At 39.4% G+C, this 14,179-nt stretch overlaps 1 protein-coding gene across 4 annotated transcripts in view; it reads left to right on the top strand.

The window, feature by feature from the left end:
• agrn (agrin) overlaps positions 1-14,179 on the top strand; it is a 248,272-nt gene that overhangs the window by 192,826 nt on the left and 41,267 nt on the right. For all 4 annotated transcript variants that reach the window (XM_079848704.1, XM_079848705.1, XM_079848707.1 and 1 more), the window contains 7 exons: positions 711-853; positions 994-1,099; positions 3,152-3,268; positions 4,416-4,580; positions 5,244-5,387; positions 7,185-7,309; positions 7,397-7,502. In XM_079848704.1, the coding sequence (XP_079704830.1) occupies positions 711-853; positions 994-1,099; positions 3,152-3,268; positions 4,416-4,580; positions 5,244-5,387; positions 7,185-7,309; positions 7,397-7,502 (906 nt within the window). The remainder of the gene's footprint in view (positions 1-710; positions 854-993; positions 1,100-3,151; positions 3,269-4,415; positions 4,581-5,243; positions 5,388-7,184; positions 7,310-7,396; positions 7,503-14,179) is intronic.

Genomic DNA, 14,179 nt, shown 5'->3' on the forward strand with positions numbered 1-14,179 from the left:
TTTGCCATCATGTAACGTCAACAGAAAAAAATAACTACTTAAGTTCATTTTTAAAAGACTGATAATAAATTACACTGCAAAATGTAATCATTAGCAGGTCTGATTAATAATTAATAAAGTTATTTACGGGAGTGACAAACAAATTTTATAACCAATCTCACACCAGTAAATTTTCAGGACTCACAACCGCATTCTTGGAAAACCCGCACTTTGTGAATTGAACCGGACTGGACAACTAGTTTTCTATCATGTCATACAGCGTGTCTACCTTGTGTTGCGGGATTTAATTTGTGGTTTCGGTAACTTACTTTGACAGAGAAATCAGAGCTGTGTGTCATCTGAAGGGTTTAGATCACATCACTGTTCTCCACTGGAGCTGTTCCGGTCAATTTTGTGTTCTACGCACGACTCAAATGATCCGCTCTCCACCCAGGTATAAAAGCTGTTGTCGGTTAATGGAGATTTGGACTCGTCATATCAAAAGTGATAAGACTTTTCAGTTTTACGTATGTCGCCACATTTGATATTACTTTGGTCCCTGTGGACATGGTTACTTGTAAGAGAATACGGGCTTGACACCCGTTGCATGCTCATACAGACAGTATTCTAGTAAGTTTCTGTTTGAACAGGACATTTCGAGACTCGCACATGTAAGTAAATGCAGTTGTCAATCACAAAAACCGATAATGTGACTGTGTGTGTTCCAACAGACTGCGGATCAGGAGGCTCAGGCTCAGGATCTGAAACCTGCGAGCAGGATCGTTGTAAACGATATGGCGGATTGTGGGATGAAGACACCGAAGACGAGCGCTGCATATGTGACTACACCTGTCAAAATGTGCCACGCATCTCGGTATGTCCATTCACAATTGACAAGCAATCGAAGAGAGTGCCACCCATACATTGCCCAAGCATTTGACTACTTAAAATGTGTGCTAAATCTTGTCGAATCCATTAATCGTGCCACGTTAACCTCTCCGTGAACATTTGCAGGTGTGTGGCTCAGATGGGAACACGTACACCAGCGATTGTGAGCTGAAGAAATCCAGGTGCGAGAAGCAAATGGACCTGCTGCTCCAGAGTCAAGGCCCCTGTCCAGGTGAGAGACCACTTTTCTTCGGATCTGAAGAATAACACTCCAGGAACACTGACAGGATGGTTGTTATAGAGTCACTGTAGCAGAATGCAGCGTTTCTTTAAACTTAGGGGGCTTGTGTAGTCGAGACCTGAGCATCTAGCACTGAGAGAGGAAGAGCGTGGCTCTGTGATCAGAGCGGTGTGAGATTCCCTCAGGTTTCAAGCAGAGCTTGACTCCACTTGCGCGCACACATGCACGTGCTTTTCTCTCTGCGCTCTCTCTGACTCACTGCACCCTCATCCTTTATCTATGGTTTTCTCAAACTCAGGGTTTTCTGCTTCAGAGCCTCACAGGCCCTCTAGCCAGATCAGTCATGCTCCTTCAGTGGCCATGGAAAATAAATCCTTTTGGAGAACTTTCAACCGGTGTGAGGAGCTTTTGGCATCTGCTTCCCATTGGCTGAGCTCAGATCAATGGAAATCTCATTGGGCCTTGCATTTGATATGCACGCTGCAGTCTCTCCTCCCCCATTTTCTGACCCGTGCCTTTGAGAGCTGAAGGGTCTCCAGAGCACCTTGCTGCTTTTTGCTAATTGGAAATTAGGTTTCGGTGACCTCTAGACAACCTTGCTCTGAGTCTCCTTGCAGTGAAGATCAGAGGATGCTTGGCCAATAGTGACGATCAGAGAAAATAAAAGGCTGAGTTGAGCTGGGCAATAAAGCTACAAAAATGTAAATGTAAAATATTTATACTTTGTTCGAAATATATGTCAATATTAATGTGCTTTATTTTTTTTTCCTGAAGAACCACCATATATACAAACACAAACCGTTGAGTCATTTAGGTCATTAAAGATTCATAGAAATGAATCATCTGTTTTAACACTAGTTTTAAGTTCCGAGACAAGGATTTATCTAATCTAAACTAATTAAATGGTTTAAATCACCATCAAAAGCATGCAAATATATGATAAATATTCTCCATTTCAATATAATGTAGCGTGGTGATTTCAGTTTAGTGTGGAGAAACAAACATTGAATTTTTTTTTAAATATTGGTTCTCACAGTTTGTTGATTTTAATTAAAAAAAAAAGCTTAGCGGATCTGTCTTTTTTAGAAGCACCTTATTGTTTCAGGAAGGATTGGGTTGTAGAACAAACCAGTGTTGAGGGAGGATGGTGAAGAATCGCAGTGAGACGAGAAGAAAGGATCAAATTAAAAGCACCTTTGTCATTATGGACTCAGTGTGGAGAGGAGAAGTTTAATGAGGTGTGGACAAAACCCATCTCTGAAGCCACAAAATGCTATGAGCGGCACAGTGACACATCACTATTATACCCCTGGACACGTATGCTCATGCCGGCAGCTTCCTGATTTACGACAGCCCAGTCCTGTACTTGAAACCACAAACCTGCCACCTCATAGCCATTCAGCTCAATGGCCTAGAGAAGAAGCGCTTGAAAAGAACAAGTGTGGAGAGACTGAGAGAAAAAATGACAACACAGATAAGACAAATAGGCACCTGCCATCTGCCTCCGGCACAGCGTTACAGTTAAACACCGCAACAAACTTCCCCGTATGTGAGCAGTGAGCACTGGGATAGTGTAATTAGGTTAAAGCGAGAGTGGATTGACATCAGCGTGTCCTGATTTGCACTCCTGTGCATTTGCGTCCATAAATGCGGAGTCCATAAATCTTTGTTTGACACAGTACGGCGTAGGTGTAAACGGCACTATATGAGACGAGAACAAATGGAGACAACAGGCCCCTGAGAATGTGTCAAATGTCACCCACCAGACATTCGACGAGAGGTCTATTGTTTGTTTTCATGGCTGATAATAGCATCATTTTTTCCTGATTTTGAATTGGTGTCAGGAATTGTAAATAGAATTGTTATCTGGCAGCCAGTTGCAGGCTCTTCCACCCCTGCTCCTTAAGCGATTCTTATTGTGTTGTACTAAATTGCATTTCAGCTTGGATTGTTTAGTTTAATTTGTCTTAAGAACGCTGTGGATCTCAATATGTCTCTCTCTCTCCCCCACCCACCCCTGTTTGCACTGTATCTTCTCTCTAGATATCATATCGGCTCCTCCAGAGCTCGTTTCCTCCCAGCACTGTAGCGAAACTGTTTACGGATGTTGTCAAGACAACAAGACCGCTGCCCTGGGTGTTGGACTGGCTGGGTGTCCTAGTATGTATAACTGTCATGAACCATTAACTAACTAACTAGGTCAGTGGCATGCAGCTGAGTTTGATTAAGTCATAATAGGCCAAACAATTTGGGTTGTTGTTGTTGTTTTTTGGAGAGAAATTAATATGTTTGGATACATGAAATTGGTCAAATTTTTTTTAATATTTCAAATAAATGTTTTTTTCCATTCATCAAAAATCCTGGAAAAAAAAAACAATGCATCCCAGTTTCCACAAAAATATGAAGCAACACAACAGTTTTCAATATTATGTTTCTTTAAAAGCAAATCAGCATATTAACATAATTTCTGAAGGATCATGTGACTCTGAAGACTGGAAAATTGCTCCTGAAAATTCAGCTTTGCCATCACAGAAATAAAAATAATGTTTAAAATATATTACAATATAAAAACAATATAATTTAAATGACTGTTTTTACTGTATTTTTTATTAAATACATAAAGCCTTGATGAGCATAATATACTTACAAAAGCATTAAACAGTTGTACTGATCACAAGCTTTTGAACAGTAGTGTTTGTTGATGCACATCAATGTTATTTTTAATATTAACATAAATATATTCATACTCATATTCCTGTTCACGTATTCATATTAATAGTGCCATTGAAAGTATGTCCTACATGCCAGGAGAACATCGTATCCTGACAAGACGCAATATGAAAAACCATCAAGCGATGCAGCGTAGGAGTGATATAAAGTTGGGAAAGGGCATGTTATAGGCTCATGAATATTAATTATATGATGTAACATTTGTTCAACAGTTGCTGCAGCAAAAGAGTGTGCACTATACTGTAGCTATATTAGAAATTGAGTGTTTGTTCGTTTTATCCACTGCCAATGCAACCGGTTGATGCTGACATTTTATATGGCTAGCTAGCAATTTTTTTTCTTCACCGTATGGCCAATCAAAATGAAAGTCTTTTAAATTATAAGGATAATATTCTTTATAATAAAGATTCAAAAATAATTGTTTCTTTATCCAAAAAGTGAGTGGACAGACTTTTACTTTTAAAGTTTGGGAGGGCTTGGGATGCACCAATATTAGTTATTCTGCTCAATTCCAACCAATTACTTTTGTATTACGTTATAGATTGTGTACCTCTAAAAAGCACTTCTTCTTCTTTAGGTGTGTGTCAGTGTAATCATTACGGCTCATACGGAGGCACCTGTGACCCCTCCACCGGCCAGTGCTCCTGCAAACCCGGCGTTGGGGGACTCAAGTGCGACCGCTGCGAGCCTGGATTCTGGAACTTCCGAGGCATCGTTACAGAGAACATGAGCGGCTGCACACGTAAGCGCCCCTCTCTTCTCCCGTTCCTGGAGATTTGCTTTCAGGGCATTTTCTGTTAAATGTGCTAAATGTTCCTTTCTAATCCAAAATCCGAAGTGACAACCTACTCGTTTAACGTGCGGTATCCTTCTGGCCTCAAATGCGCTTTCTGTCAAAACAAGCATTTCGAGTTAAGCCTCCGAGCCACCGCGGGTAATGGGAACCGTATGAGAGTGCAACGTGGCTTGACCTATAAGTTCTGCCTACAGACCAATAACGCTCTGACGCACGTATATGTGTGTTTGTACAGCGCGTACAAAGCCGAGGATAGAAAAACAAGGATGACTGAAACAGTTTGTGCTCTGTCCCAGGGGTCCTCGGAGCATTAGCACATTCTGTAGCCACGTTCGCTCTCACCCCAGGGTTTCTTGACCCTGCTTTGAACTCCACCAGACTGCGGTCATTGACACAGAGCGAGCGCTTTGCTGTAGTTGTGGGGTCACAGATTGGAGCAGCTTCAGATTGCCTGCATGCATTTGGTGGATGTGTGGATGTTTTTGTCAGAGTGAAATTGAAGAGAAAGAGACACGGAATCTAATCAAAACTGTTCAAGCAGATAAGGCTGACAGCCCTCTCTCTCTCTCTCTCTCCCTCTCTCTCTCTCTCTCTCTCTCTCTCTCTCAGCGTGTAACTGTGATGGAGTGGGCTCGGTTCGTGACGACTGTGAGCAGATGTCAGGGCTGTGCTCATGTAAGCCCGGAGTTAAGGGCATGAAATGCAACGTGTGCCCCGACGGCAGCAAGATGGGAGCCAACGGCTGTGACAAAGGTAACGCCGGGATTTTAATTAGCACAAACCTCAGATAATCTCTCCACGATTGCACTTCAGATGCAGCTAGGTTATGATTTTAGGAATTATAATTAGGTCTGTTTTTCACAATGTCGGGTACAAGTAGAAATAACAAAAATGGCGGCGCTGCTTAATTCATAGCCTAAAGGAGCTCTGGCAAAAAAGGCTTTCAGTGTCATGTTGGAACCATGGCATTGTGGACAGTTCTCAATGGGACGTGGGTTCGAATCCGGCAGTATGCATCAGATGAGGTACCATCTGAGGTATTAACAAAACATCTGTACCAAATTAATTATCGTACTAAATTGGTGCTTTATTATTATTATTATATATTTGTTAAATATATATACTTTACATAAGGCAATTTTGGAAGATTACATGCCCAGTTTCTCTTTTTTTTTTTTTCACATTATATTACCTTTACCATGATAATACAATATTTAGCTAATTATCAAAACCATAATATTTAGCGAATCTGAAAATAAATATCCATTTCACATATCCATATCCATGACACAATATTATATTATAGAATTATAATATTGAGCATTTATTGGTTAATGGCCATAACATTAAATAATTGTATTTTAATACCTTATTTGTTGATCTAATAGAATATAATATATATTTTTTTATATTTTAATAGTTATTTTGGTCCCACTTTATATTAAGTGGCGTTAAGTACTATGTACTTACATAAAAAAAATAAGTACAATGTACTTATTGTGTTCATGTTGTATTGTAAAACACTTTTGCTGCTATTGAGGTGTGATACGGGTAAGGTTAGGGACAGGTGTGGTGGATTAGGTAGGTTTAAGGTGTAAGGGAAGGGTCAACTGTGTAATTACAAATGTAATTACATAAATTAATTACAGCTGTAATTACATGCAGGAATTTTTAAAATGTAAGTACAATGTAAAAACATGTAGTTACACAATAAGTACATTGTATCAAATGATTAATTTCAATGTAAGTACATGTAAGTACATAGTACTTAAAGCCACTTAATATAAAGTGGGACTGTTATTTTAGTATCTACTGCTGAGGTTACACTATCACATACGATAAAGGTAGAAGAAAAAAAAAGTAAAAATGTTTAATTTCCAAATAATGCTCCACTTAATACTAAATATTCTGGAATAATTAGCAAATGACAGTAAAACTATATGTTTTCATTTGTCCTACATTCGACTATATGCTATAACCAGATTAAATCGATGGAAAGTTAAAATCGGTCCAAAGTTGAATCTTCAAATGCGCAACAGGGGTGACAGTGAAATGCTATCCTGATGTGACCCCCTGTGTTGGCTTGGTGAGTAATTTGGAGTCACCGTCAGCTATTGACAGGAAGTGAAGGGCTTAATGAACTCAACAATCCCAGCATAGCAGTGCTCATGCAGCGTTCCTGCCAGATAAAAGCTGCCACATGAAAGTGCAGAAGAGGAATCCAGTCAATGCTGCAGGCCAGGCAGTGCAGCCCAGCGCTCTGATGTCAGAGTAAAGAGTAGACTTCTGTGGCAGGGAAGGTCCCAACTCTCCTACTGATGCAAGTCCGTCTTTCTGATGAATTTCTGTGGTGGAGGTTGTAGGGTTCATATCAGAATTGAATTAACACAAAGCCCACACTAATATGTCCTGCATATATTGTGTTTTGGGATGGTGGACTGCGTAAAAACCCCAGTTTGGTTTTTCTACCCTTAAAAGTTAAAGAAATTCCTTTTAGTTTTAGTATTAAATATAGGTTATGTGTTAACCAGAGGCCAAACTATTCCACAGGACCTGAGGCACCCAAGTCCTGTGATAAGCTTGTGTGCCACTTTGGGGCATCATGTGTGGAGATGAACGGACAGGCTCACTGCGAGTGCCCGCCTCCAGATTGTGACGAGAAGAATAAGACCAAGGTGAGGTTGCATAGGTCACAGATCCACCTTAAACTCTGCAATGAAGATTTCTTCCCTAATAATGGACATAAACATGTTTGTGGCCAGGTATGTGGTTCTGATGGAGTCACCTATGCAGACCGGTGCCAGCTGAGGACCATTGCGTGCCGACAAGATATGGAGATCACTGTGCAGCATTTAGGCCAGTGCAAAGGTGAGAAAAGCCTCTTGTACTCAGTTTTGTTGTCCATTTTTTTCATTATTAAATACAGACGTCAAAGAAAGTATGAATGATAAATTAAGAAGGTCAATGGCTGACAAAGTCAGTTAAAGACCTCATGATTCCTTTTACTGAGAAAAAAATAATTCCTTTAATCATTGTCATGGTCTATTTTCCAGTAGAATATATAAATATCCATAAACCAAGACAAAAACTTAACATAAAATACTTAACAAAATGTTTTCAGGGAATGCATTTTTATATTTTTAATATATTTTTATTTTATTGAATTGTATTTCTAAATTTAGTCAGATTTTTTTTTTTTTTTGTATTTTTAACAATTCTGTGAGGCAATAAGAAAAAAGTTTTTAAAAAACAATAAAAATTTAATAAAATTCACTAAATATTCTCTGAAAAAAGACATATTACACAATATTGCTTTAAAATCTTGTTTTAAGGATGTTTAGATGCTTTAACTGGAAATAAAGAGAAAAATAATTCTGATTAAGGAAACGAAGTTTTGCAGGGTTTGCTGGGTAAAACTGCATGGCCCATAGGTTGGAAGGTCACTAAGTGTGCAGATGTTTAGGGTGGGTATGGGGGGGTTTGATGTGGATGGTAGATGTTCAAGGGGACAGGAAAGCTGCCTGACAGATGCTCCCCTGCAGATAGAGCCATGCTGCTTGGCTTTAGGCTGGAGTCTTTGAATCCCCTGGAACTGGGTGACATTTGAGCTGTTTGATTTGCATCACCCCTGTGTGGATTAGGGGGAGTTAACTGCACAGTCTGAGCGAAGCACCTGCAATCCGGCTGCTGATGCTGTTGGGAGGCCTGCTTTGGGTAGAGCAAGCTGTGTAAAGAGTAAGGCATCTCTCCCTTTCTCTCTTAAATCGTTGATCGGTTGCTCTGTACTGTACATGCGTGGGCACAGGGACCTGGTAGAAGGCCAAGGTTAAGACTTTAATGTCAGCTGTATGTAAGAAGCACTATGCCAGCTCATGTCAGAAGGCGTTCCTCCGCAGAGAGCTGCTCCGAGATGGGCATGGCTCATGGTGGACACTGCCAGCTGCCGATTCTTGGGTCAGGGCCAATGACAGGTGCGAGACATTTTCAACAGCAGCCCATGCAGCCACTCTGTCAGACCTGTTAATGCCACATAAGAGATTCAGTTTGCAGCTTGATCTAACACGACTATATGTTCCATTGTTTTTCATAACTATAACCAGGTCCATATGGATTCTCTGTCAACTCATTCAAAATTTCAGAACATCGTTCATTCCTGGCCTTCAACATAAAATCATTTTCAACCCCCTTTTGTACTGCGCATTGTTGTTATTGTGAATAATTCATTAGTGCATGTTATTTCAGAGGGGAAAAAATCCTTTATTATTTTTAATCAAAATTTGAAATTACCTCTGAAATGTCCTTCCTTTTCTGCTAATGTCACTTAGGTTATTCAGGCTATTTGGTAATATTAATTAATTCTCCAAATAGCTATAGCTATTTTGTTTAGAGATCTCAATTCTGGCATGTAACACTCATTTGTCACTAGTTATAGACCAATAAATCAGCCAAGCTAATTCATATTTGGCCATTTTGATGAGGCAATATATGGCAATTTTTTTTTTTTTTACTGATTTACTATAGTTTGAATTGTATTATTTTTAATAAAAATAATAATTTTACAAAAGCTTACAAATTTTACAAATTCAAAGTTTACAAATCTATGCACTTTGCATTGTCATTTGAATTTTCATTTTTGCAAGTTTATTGGCTAATGATAACAAATGATAAAATTTGTATCATTATAATATTCATTAAAAAACATATCAGTCAACCTCTAATTTTCACCATCTAATCAGTTCTTGTTCAACAGCAATTGAGGTTGACTGAATAGTTATTTGATTTTGCTTTCAGCTCACATTTGGCAGATTAAATCTGGGCCTGGTTATGACACAACACACAACTAACTGATGTTTAGAGATCACGATTGGACCATCATCCCTGTAGTCATTAACCAGAGCACCTCTCTGTCTGTTTTTGGCGTTACCTGTCTGTACAACAAGAATCAGCTGCTATTTTGGGTGTATTCAGGGATCTGGGAGGAAGTAAAGAGCGGGCTTAGGTTGGATCTTCACCAGCCTAGGGCGGTACTGGCAACAGCAGCGCTATTTAATAATTTCTTCTCCGACTTGTGGGGTAAAACAGGCCCGGGCTGCAGACTGCTCGGCAGCCCTGAGGTGGAGGGGTTAGATCACAAGCTCATTTCACGTGTGACTGGATGTGAATTAGCCGAAAGCCTGCCTTTCTCTCTATATTTCTCCCGCTGATCTCTTGACGCTCACCCATCATCAACTCTTCTTGATGACAAACGGTGCTATGAAACGCCACACGGAGTGAGTTACTCCTAATGTTGCCATAGCAGGCAGCAGATGAGGCAATCAGTGGCACATCTTGGTACATGACGCAGGGCGTTCAGGGTCTGGAATGGCTGAGAAACTTTTGGCTCATCAAGAGTCCAAGTCTTGGCAGTTCCCTGCACTCACATATGTTGTCATCACCTGTACACTTGCTGCAAATTGGCAGCCTACACATTAGCATATGGGACGGGCGGCTCTCGGCGGAGATGTTAGTTTTGGTTATCGTGTTTGTTCTAAACAACATTTTCCAGGTTCAAAACCAGTTTATCTTTGTGTCATACCACAGAAAAGAATTTTAAATCATCCCTCAGTGTGTAAAAATAAACTAAACATGGAAATCCATGGGGCAAGGCTTTACAACAAGACTGACATTAAAATACACCGTTTCAAAGGTCTGCCGAGATAAAATTGCTTACTAACCTTGTCTGGGTAAAGTTACATCCAATTTCTCAACTTTTCTCATTACCATGTTAAGGCGGTAAACCCTGCAAGGTACTGTTTACATTGTAAAAAATCCTCCTACTGGAATTATGTTGTATAACCTGGAGTTTATCCGCCTACTACGACAGTAGTAACACTGTTATAAGGACGTTTAAACTCACATTTTGTATGTATGAGCATTAGTGTAAATTACTGTGATTTACCCTGGACACCTGTGGTAGGCCAAGAGCCACTAGGGGGCCTCAAGAAGACTTAAAATTATTTTAAAATGATTTATAGCAGAAAAAAAAAAATTTGCACCCCCTCAACAACTTTTTTTCCAGGGTTCCTTCTTTCAAGAAAAACCTGGATGGATATGATTTTAAAAGTGTGATTTCAAGGCTTGAAAAGGTCATGTAAATTAATACAATTGTATCCACATTATTCCTACGCCCCATGACGCTTTGCGCATATTATGGGTGTAACTTCCGTTAAGCTGTAAACAATCAGTGAAAGACTAGCCATATGGACGCAATAATATATGTATTTTTTAACTATGTACAATGGCATTACATTATTCTACCCTCCCTTCAACCATTGAACATTAAAAGGACATTTAAAAGTGTAAAAGCATCAGCAAGGTATTTTCAACAGACCATGAATAACCCCAAAAGCGTGAATCTTTCCACAGCAAAATCGGATGGTTAAATATCACTGTGGTAATCTGTATTATGTAACATACGTTGCCTTAATAAAAAAAAAGGTTTTATTTACTTCAGCATTGCGTGATACTATTTCAAAGTGATTTCAGTCATTTTGACAGATAATAAAATTGTATTTACCTGTGAAAACAAACCTGGAAAGAGACGTGAGGATTTGGGGAGAAAAAAAAGAGAGATTCTTTGTGCATTCCAGTGAATTATTAATAGCATATATCGTAAATTAAATCGGGAGAACAGACCACAAATGTGCAGTATATGTTGTCCTTTTTCATACTTTTACAGCGGAATGCAAAAGGAAAAAAGAAAATAATTATGAGTAAATAAATTCAGCGACTGAAAAGAGCTCTTGCCATAGATATTCTCGTTATAACATGTCACATTAAAAAACCAAGTGTTACGTTATTCTCATGTTATTCTTAAATAAAACATGAAAGAAAACTGATAGATAAGCTTTATTTGTAGGGCAACCTTATGATTTGAAATGATTCGTTTCAGTCTTTTTTAATAGAAGTTCCCCAAACCGGAAGTGCCACCCATAATTCAAAACGGAGTAAGATCGTCAGGAATAAAGTGGATAGTCTAGTTTTTACAGTTCTGCCAAACTACAATATTTAATCAGGAAGAAATTGAGTGGGAAAAAAATCTCTAAAAACCCTTCATTTTTATCCAGTAAATCATGAACAACTGGAAAAATCATGTGGCTATCCAATATTGTTGTGAATAGTTGAAAAAACACTGCTTTAACTGCTTCAATTAACATGTAAATCTTGAGTTTTTGTGCTAATTAGCCACTGCCAGTGATTTGATATTTTTGTAGATGGCTTGGCTTCTAATTCAGGGACATAGTACTGGGTAGCCCCACCCCTCGTAAAATCTCATTGGTCGGAAAATCTGCTCTACATACAGTAGTTTAACAATGTATTGATTGGTCGTTGCGTTGTGTCGCATGATATTTCTGCTGTCAGTGTGGACAGACTTGAGGCTGGTTATAGACAAGACAAGAGTTATACTTGTTTTTACTAACTGAAGGATGAGTCAAAATTATTTACTGTGGTATTTGATGGCATTATATACATTGTTGATAGAGCTTAACTTGTTTTACCTTTACCCTCTTTCTCTCTTCTCTCTTTGCCTCTTTCAATTTCCGCCCAGAACACACGTTGTATGAAAAGACAGAAAGCCATCTTAATAACAGCCTTTCAAGAGTAAGTATACGGCTATGCCAACTGAAGATGACAATGATTTTTGCGTCTCCTAATTGTTCACCCTGCCTCTCTGAAAACCAAACGGAGCGTTAAACTTGATTAAGGCGAGCTGACTGCTCCTGTTGGCAGTTGCTCTTTCAGTGTACGTATTTGTGTCACAAAACCCAAAGCTGGGGCGGGCGACTCAAATCCCACACCCCTGATCTCTCTGAGCTAACGCTACGCTGAGCTCCTGACTGACAGGTGCAGCCGAGTTGAAATAAGAAAACGGATGCCGTGACAAACGGCGATAGCATCGGTGCTCTCCCGCACAAAGCTAGTGTATCTACACACTCGCTCCCTTTCGCCCAGGCTGTGACAGCCGGTCTGATAGAACTAGTATTTCTGTAAGGTATCGTATTTCACACCTCGTCAGCTACTCGCTGTTCAAATGTGAGATGATTAGCATGTAATTAAGAGGCTGTGCTAGCGTGTTTCCAAGCACGGTTAGCCTGTTCACGGGGGATCCGTTAAAGTTGAGCACAAAGCCACGGATGATTGGGTGCGTGGATCCCTCGGTCCCTATAGTAGCAAAATCTGTCTCGATTCGTCCACACCACAGTTATTATTGTCTTCGCAATCTTTAAATACGCATCTTTGATGAAGGCTCTTGCATTGGTAATGTCTTTAAGTTTGAGCTCAGCTGCTGCAGTGGAGAGATTTGCGAGCGTGTTGACAAGGCTGCAGTGGTTGGACGGTCGACGGATGCCTTCATGAAGTGAGGGCTTCCTTTGAAGCTGCAGCTAAACCCTGCTTTTCTGCCCTATTTATATCAATCATTCATCACTAGAGGCTCTGGCTGTCTGTGATTAAAGCCTCCCTACAGGAGGGCAACATCTGAATATGTATATATAATTCATATCTACAGGCACTCTCTCACACGCACAAGCACACTCTCTCGCAGATCAACCGTATTCTGCAGTCTCAAACCCAGCAGTATATAAACACTTCTGGTCAAGAGTCTGTGTAATGATCGGTTTGAGCTTGCAGAAAACCTAGTTTTTAAAAACCTCAAAGAATCACATCAAAAAGATGCAGTGCAGCAACCCGGTTCTTTTACATGTGCAGTTCATTAGTTTTGTGGGTAATTTAAAGGGATAGTGCACCCACGAAGGAAGGTTCTCTAAGGTTTGCAGAATATCATGGCCATATAATAGTTTGTGTGTTGAAATGTACTTACCCTAATGTTGTTGCAAAACTGTATGACTTTCTTTCTTCTGTGGAACATAAAGGAAGATAGTTTGAGCAATGTCTCGGTGATAACAGTCTCCACAGATCATTTTTTTACAGGTTTGGAACAACCTGTTCCAAATGATGAAGGGTGAGTAAATGATGACATAGTTTTAGTTTTGGGTGAACTATTTATTTCGAGTCATTGTTCACTGACAATCTTGACAGTCTACTCTAACTCTCCTCATTAGTTTATAATAGTAGAATGAATTTTTTTTTTTTCAGATCTTTTCTATAATTTGGTTGATTCAATTTACAGAACCGTTCTGAATTTTTCGTTTGTGACTAATCCAGATTTCACTGAATAGGAATAAATTAGTCATTTAGACTATTTTATGGTGCTGTTGTGCCATTTTTGAAGCTTGAAAGCTGTAGTCATTGTAATTGCATGGAAAATAGCAACAAGGATATTAATTCAAAATCTCTCCTTTTTGTTCTACAAAAGAAAGAAAGTCATACAGGTTTGGAACAACATGAGGTGCGAGTAAATGACAAAATGTTCGTTTTTGGGTGAAATAATCCTTTAAGGCTAAGTTCTTGTTGTCTGACTACAAAAGAGGCTCCTTGCAGTTGTTCTGGTGTTGGGGTGTAATGAAGCTTAAGTGATGTGATTGAAACATGATGCTTTTTGTAGG

The sequence above is a fragment of the Squalius cephalus genome (genome assembly GCF_949319135.1).
Source record: "Squalius cephalus genome assembly, chromosome: 18".
In the NCBI taxonomy this organism is placed as follows: Eukaryota; Metazoa; Chordata; class Actinopteri; order Cypriniformes; family Leuciscidae; genus Squalius; species Squalius cephalus.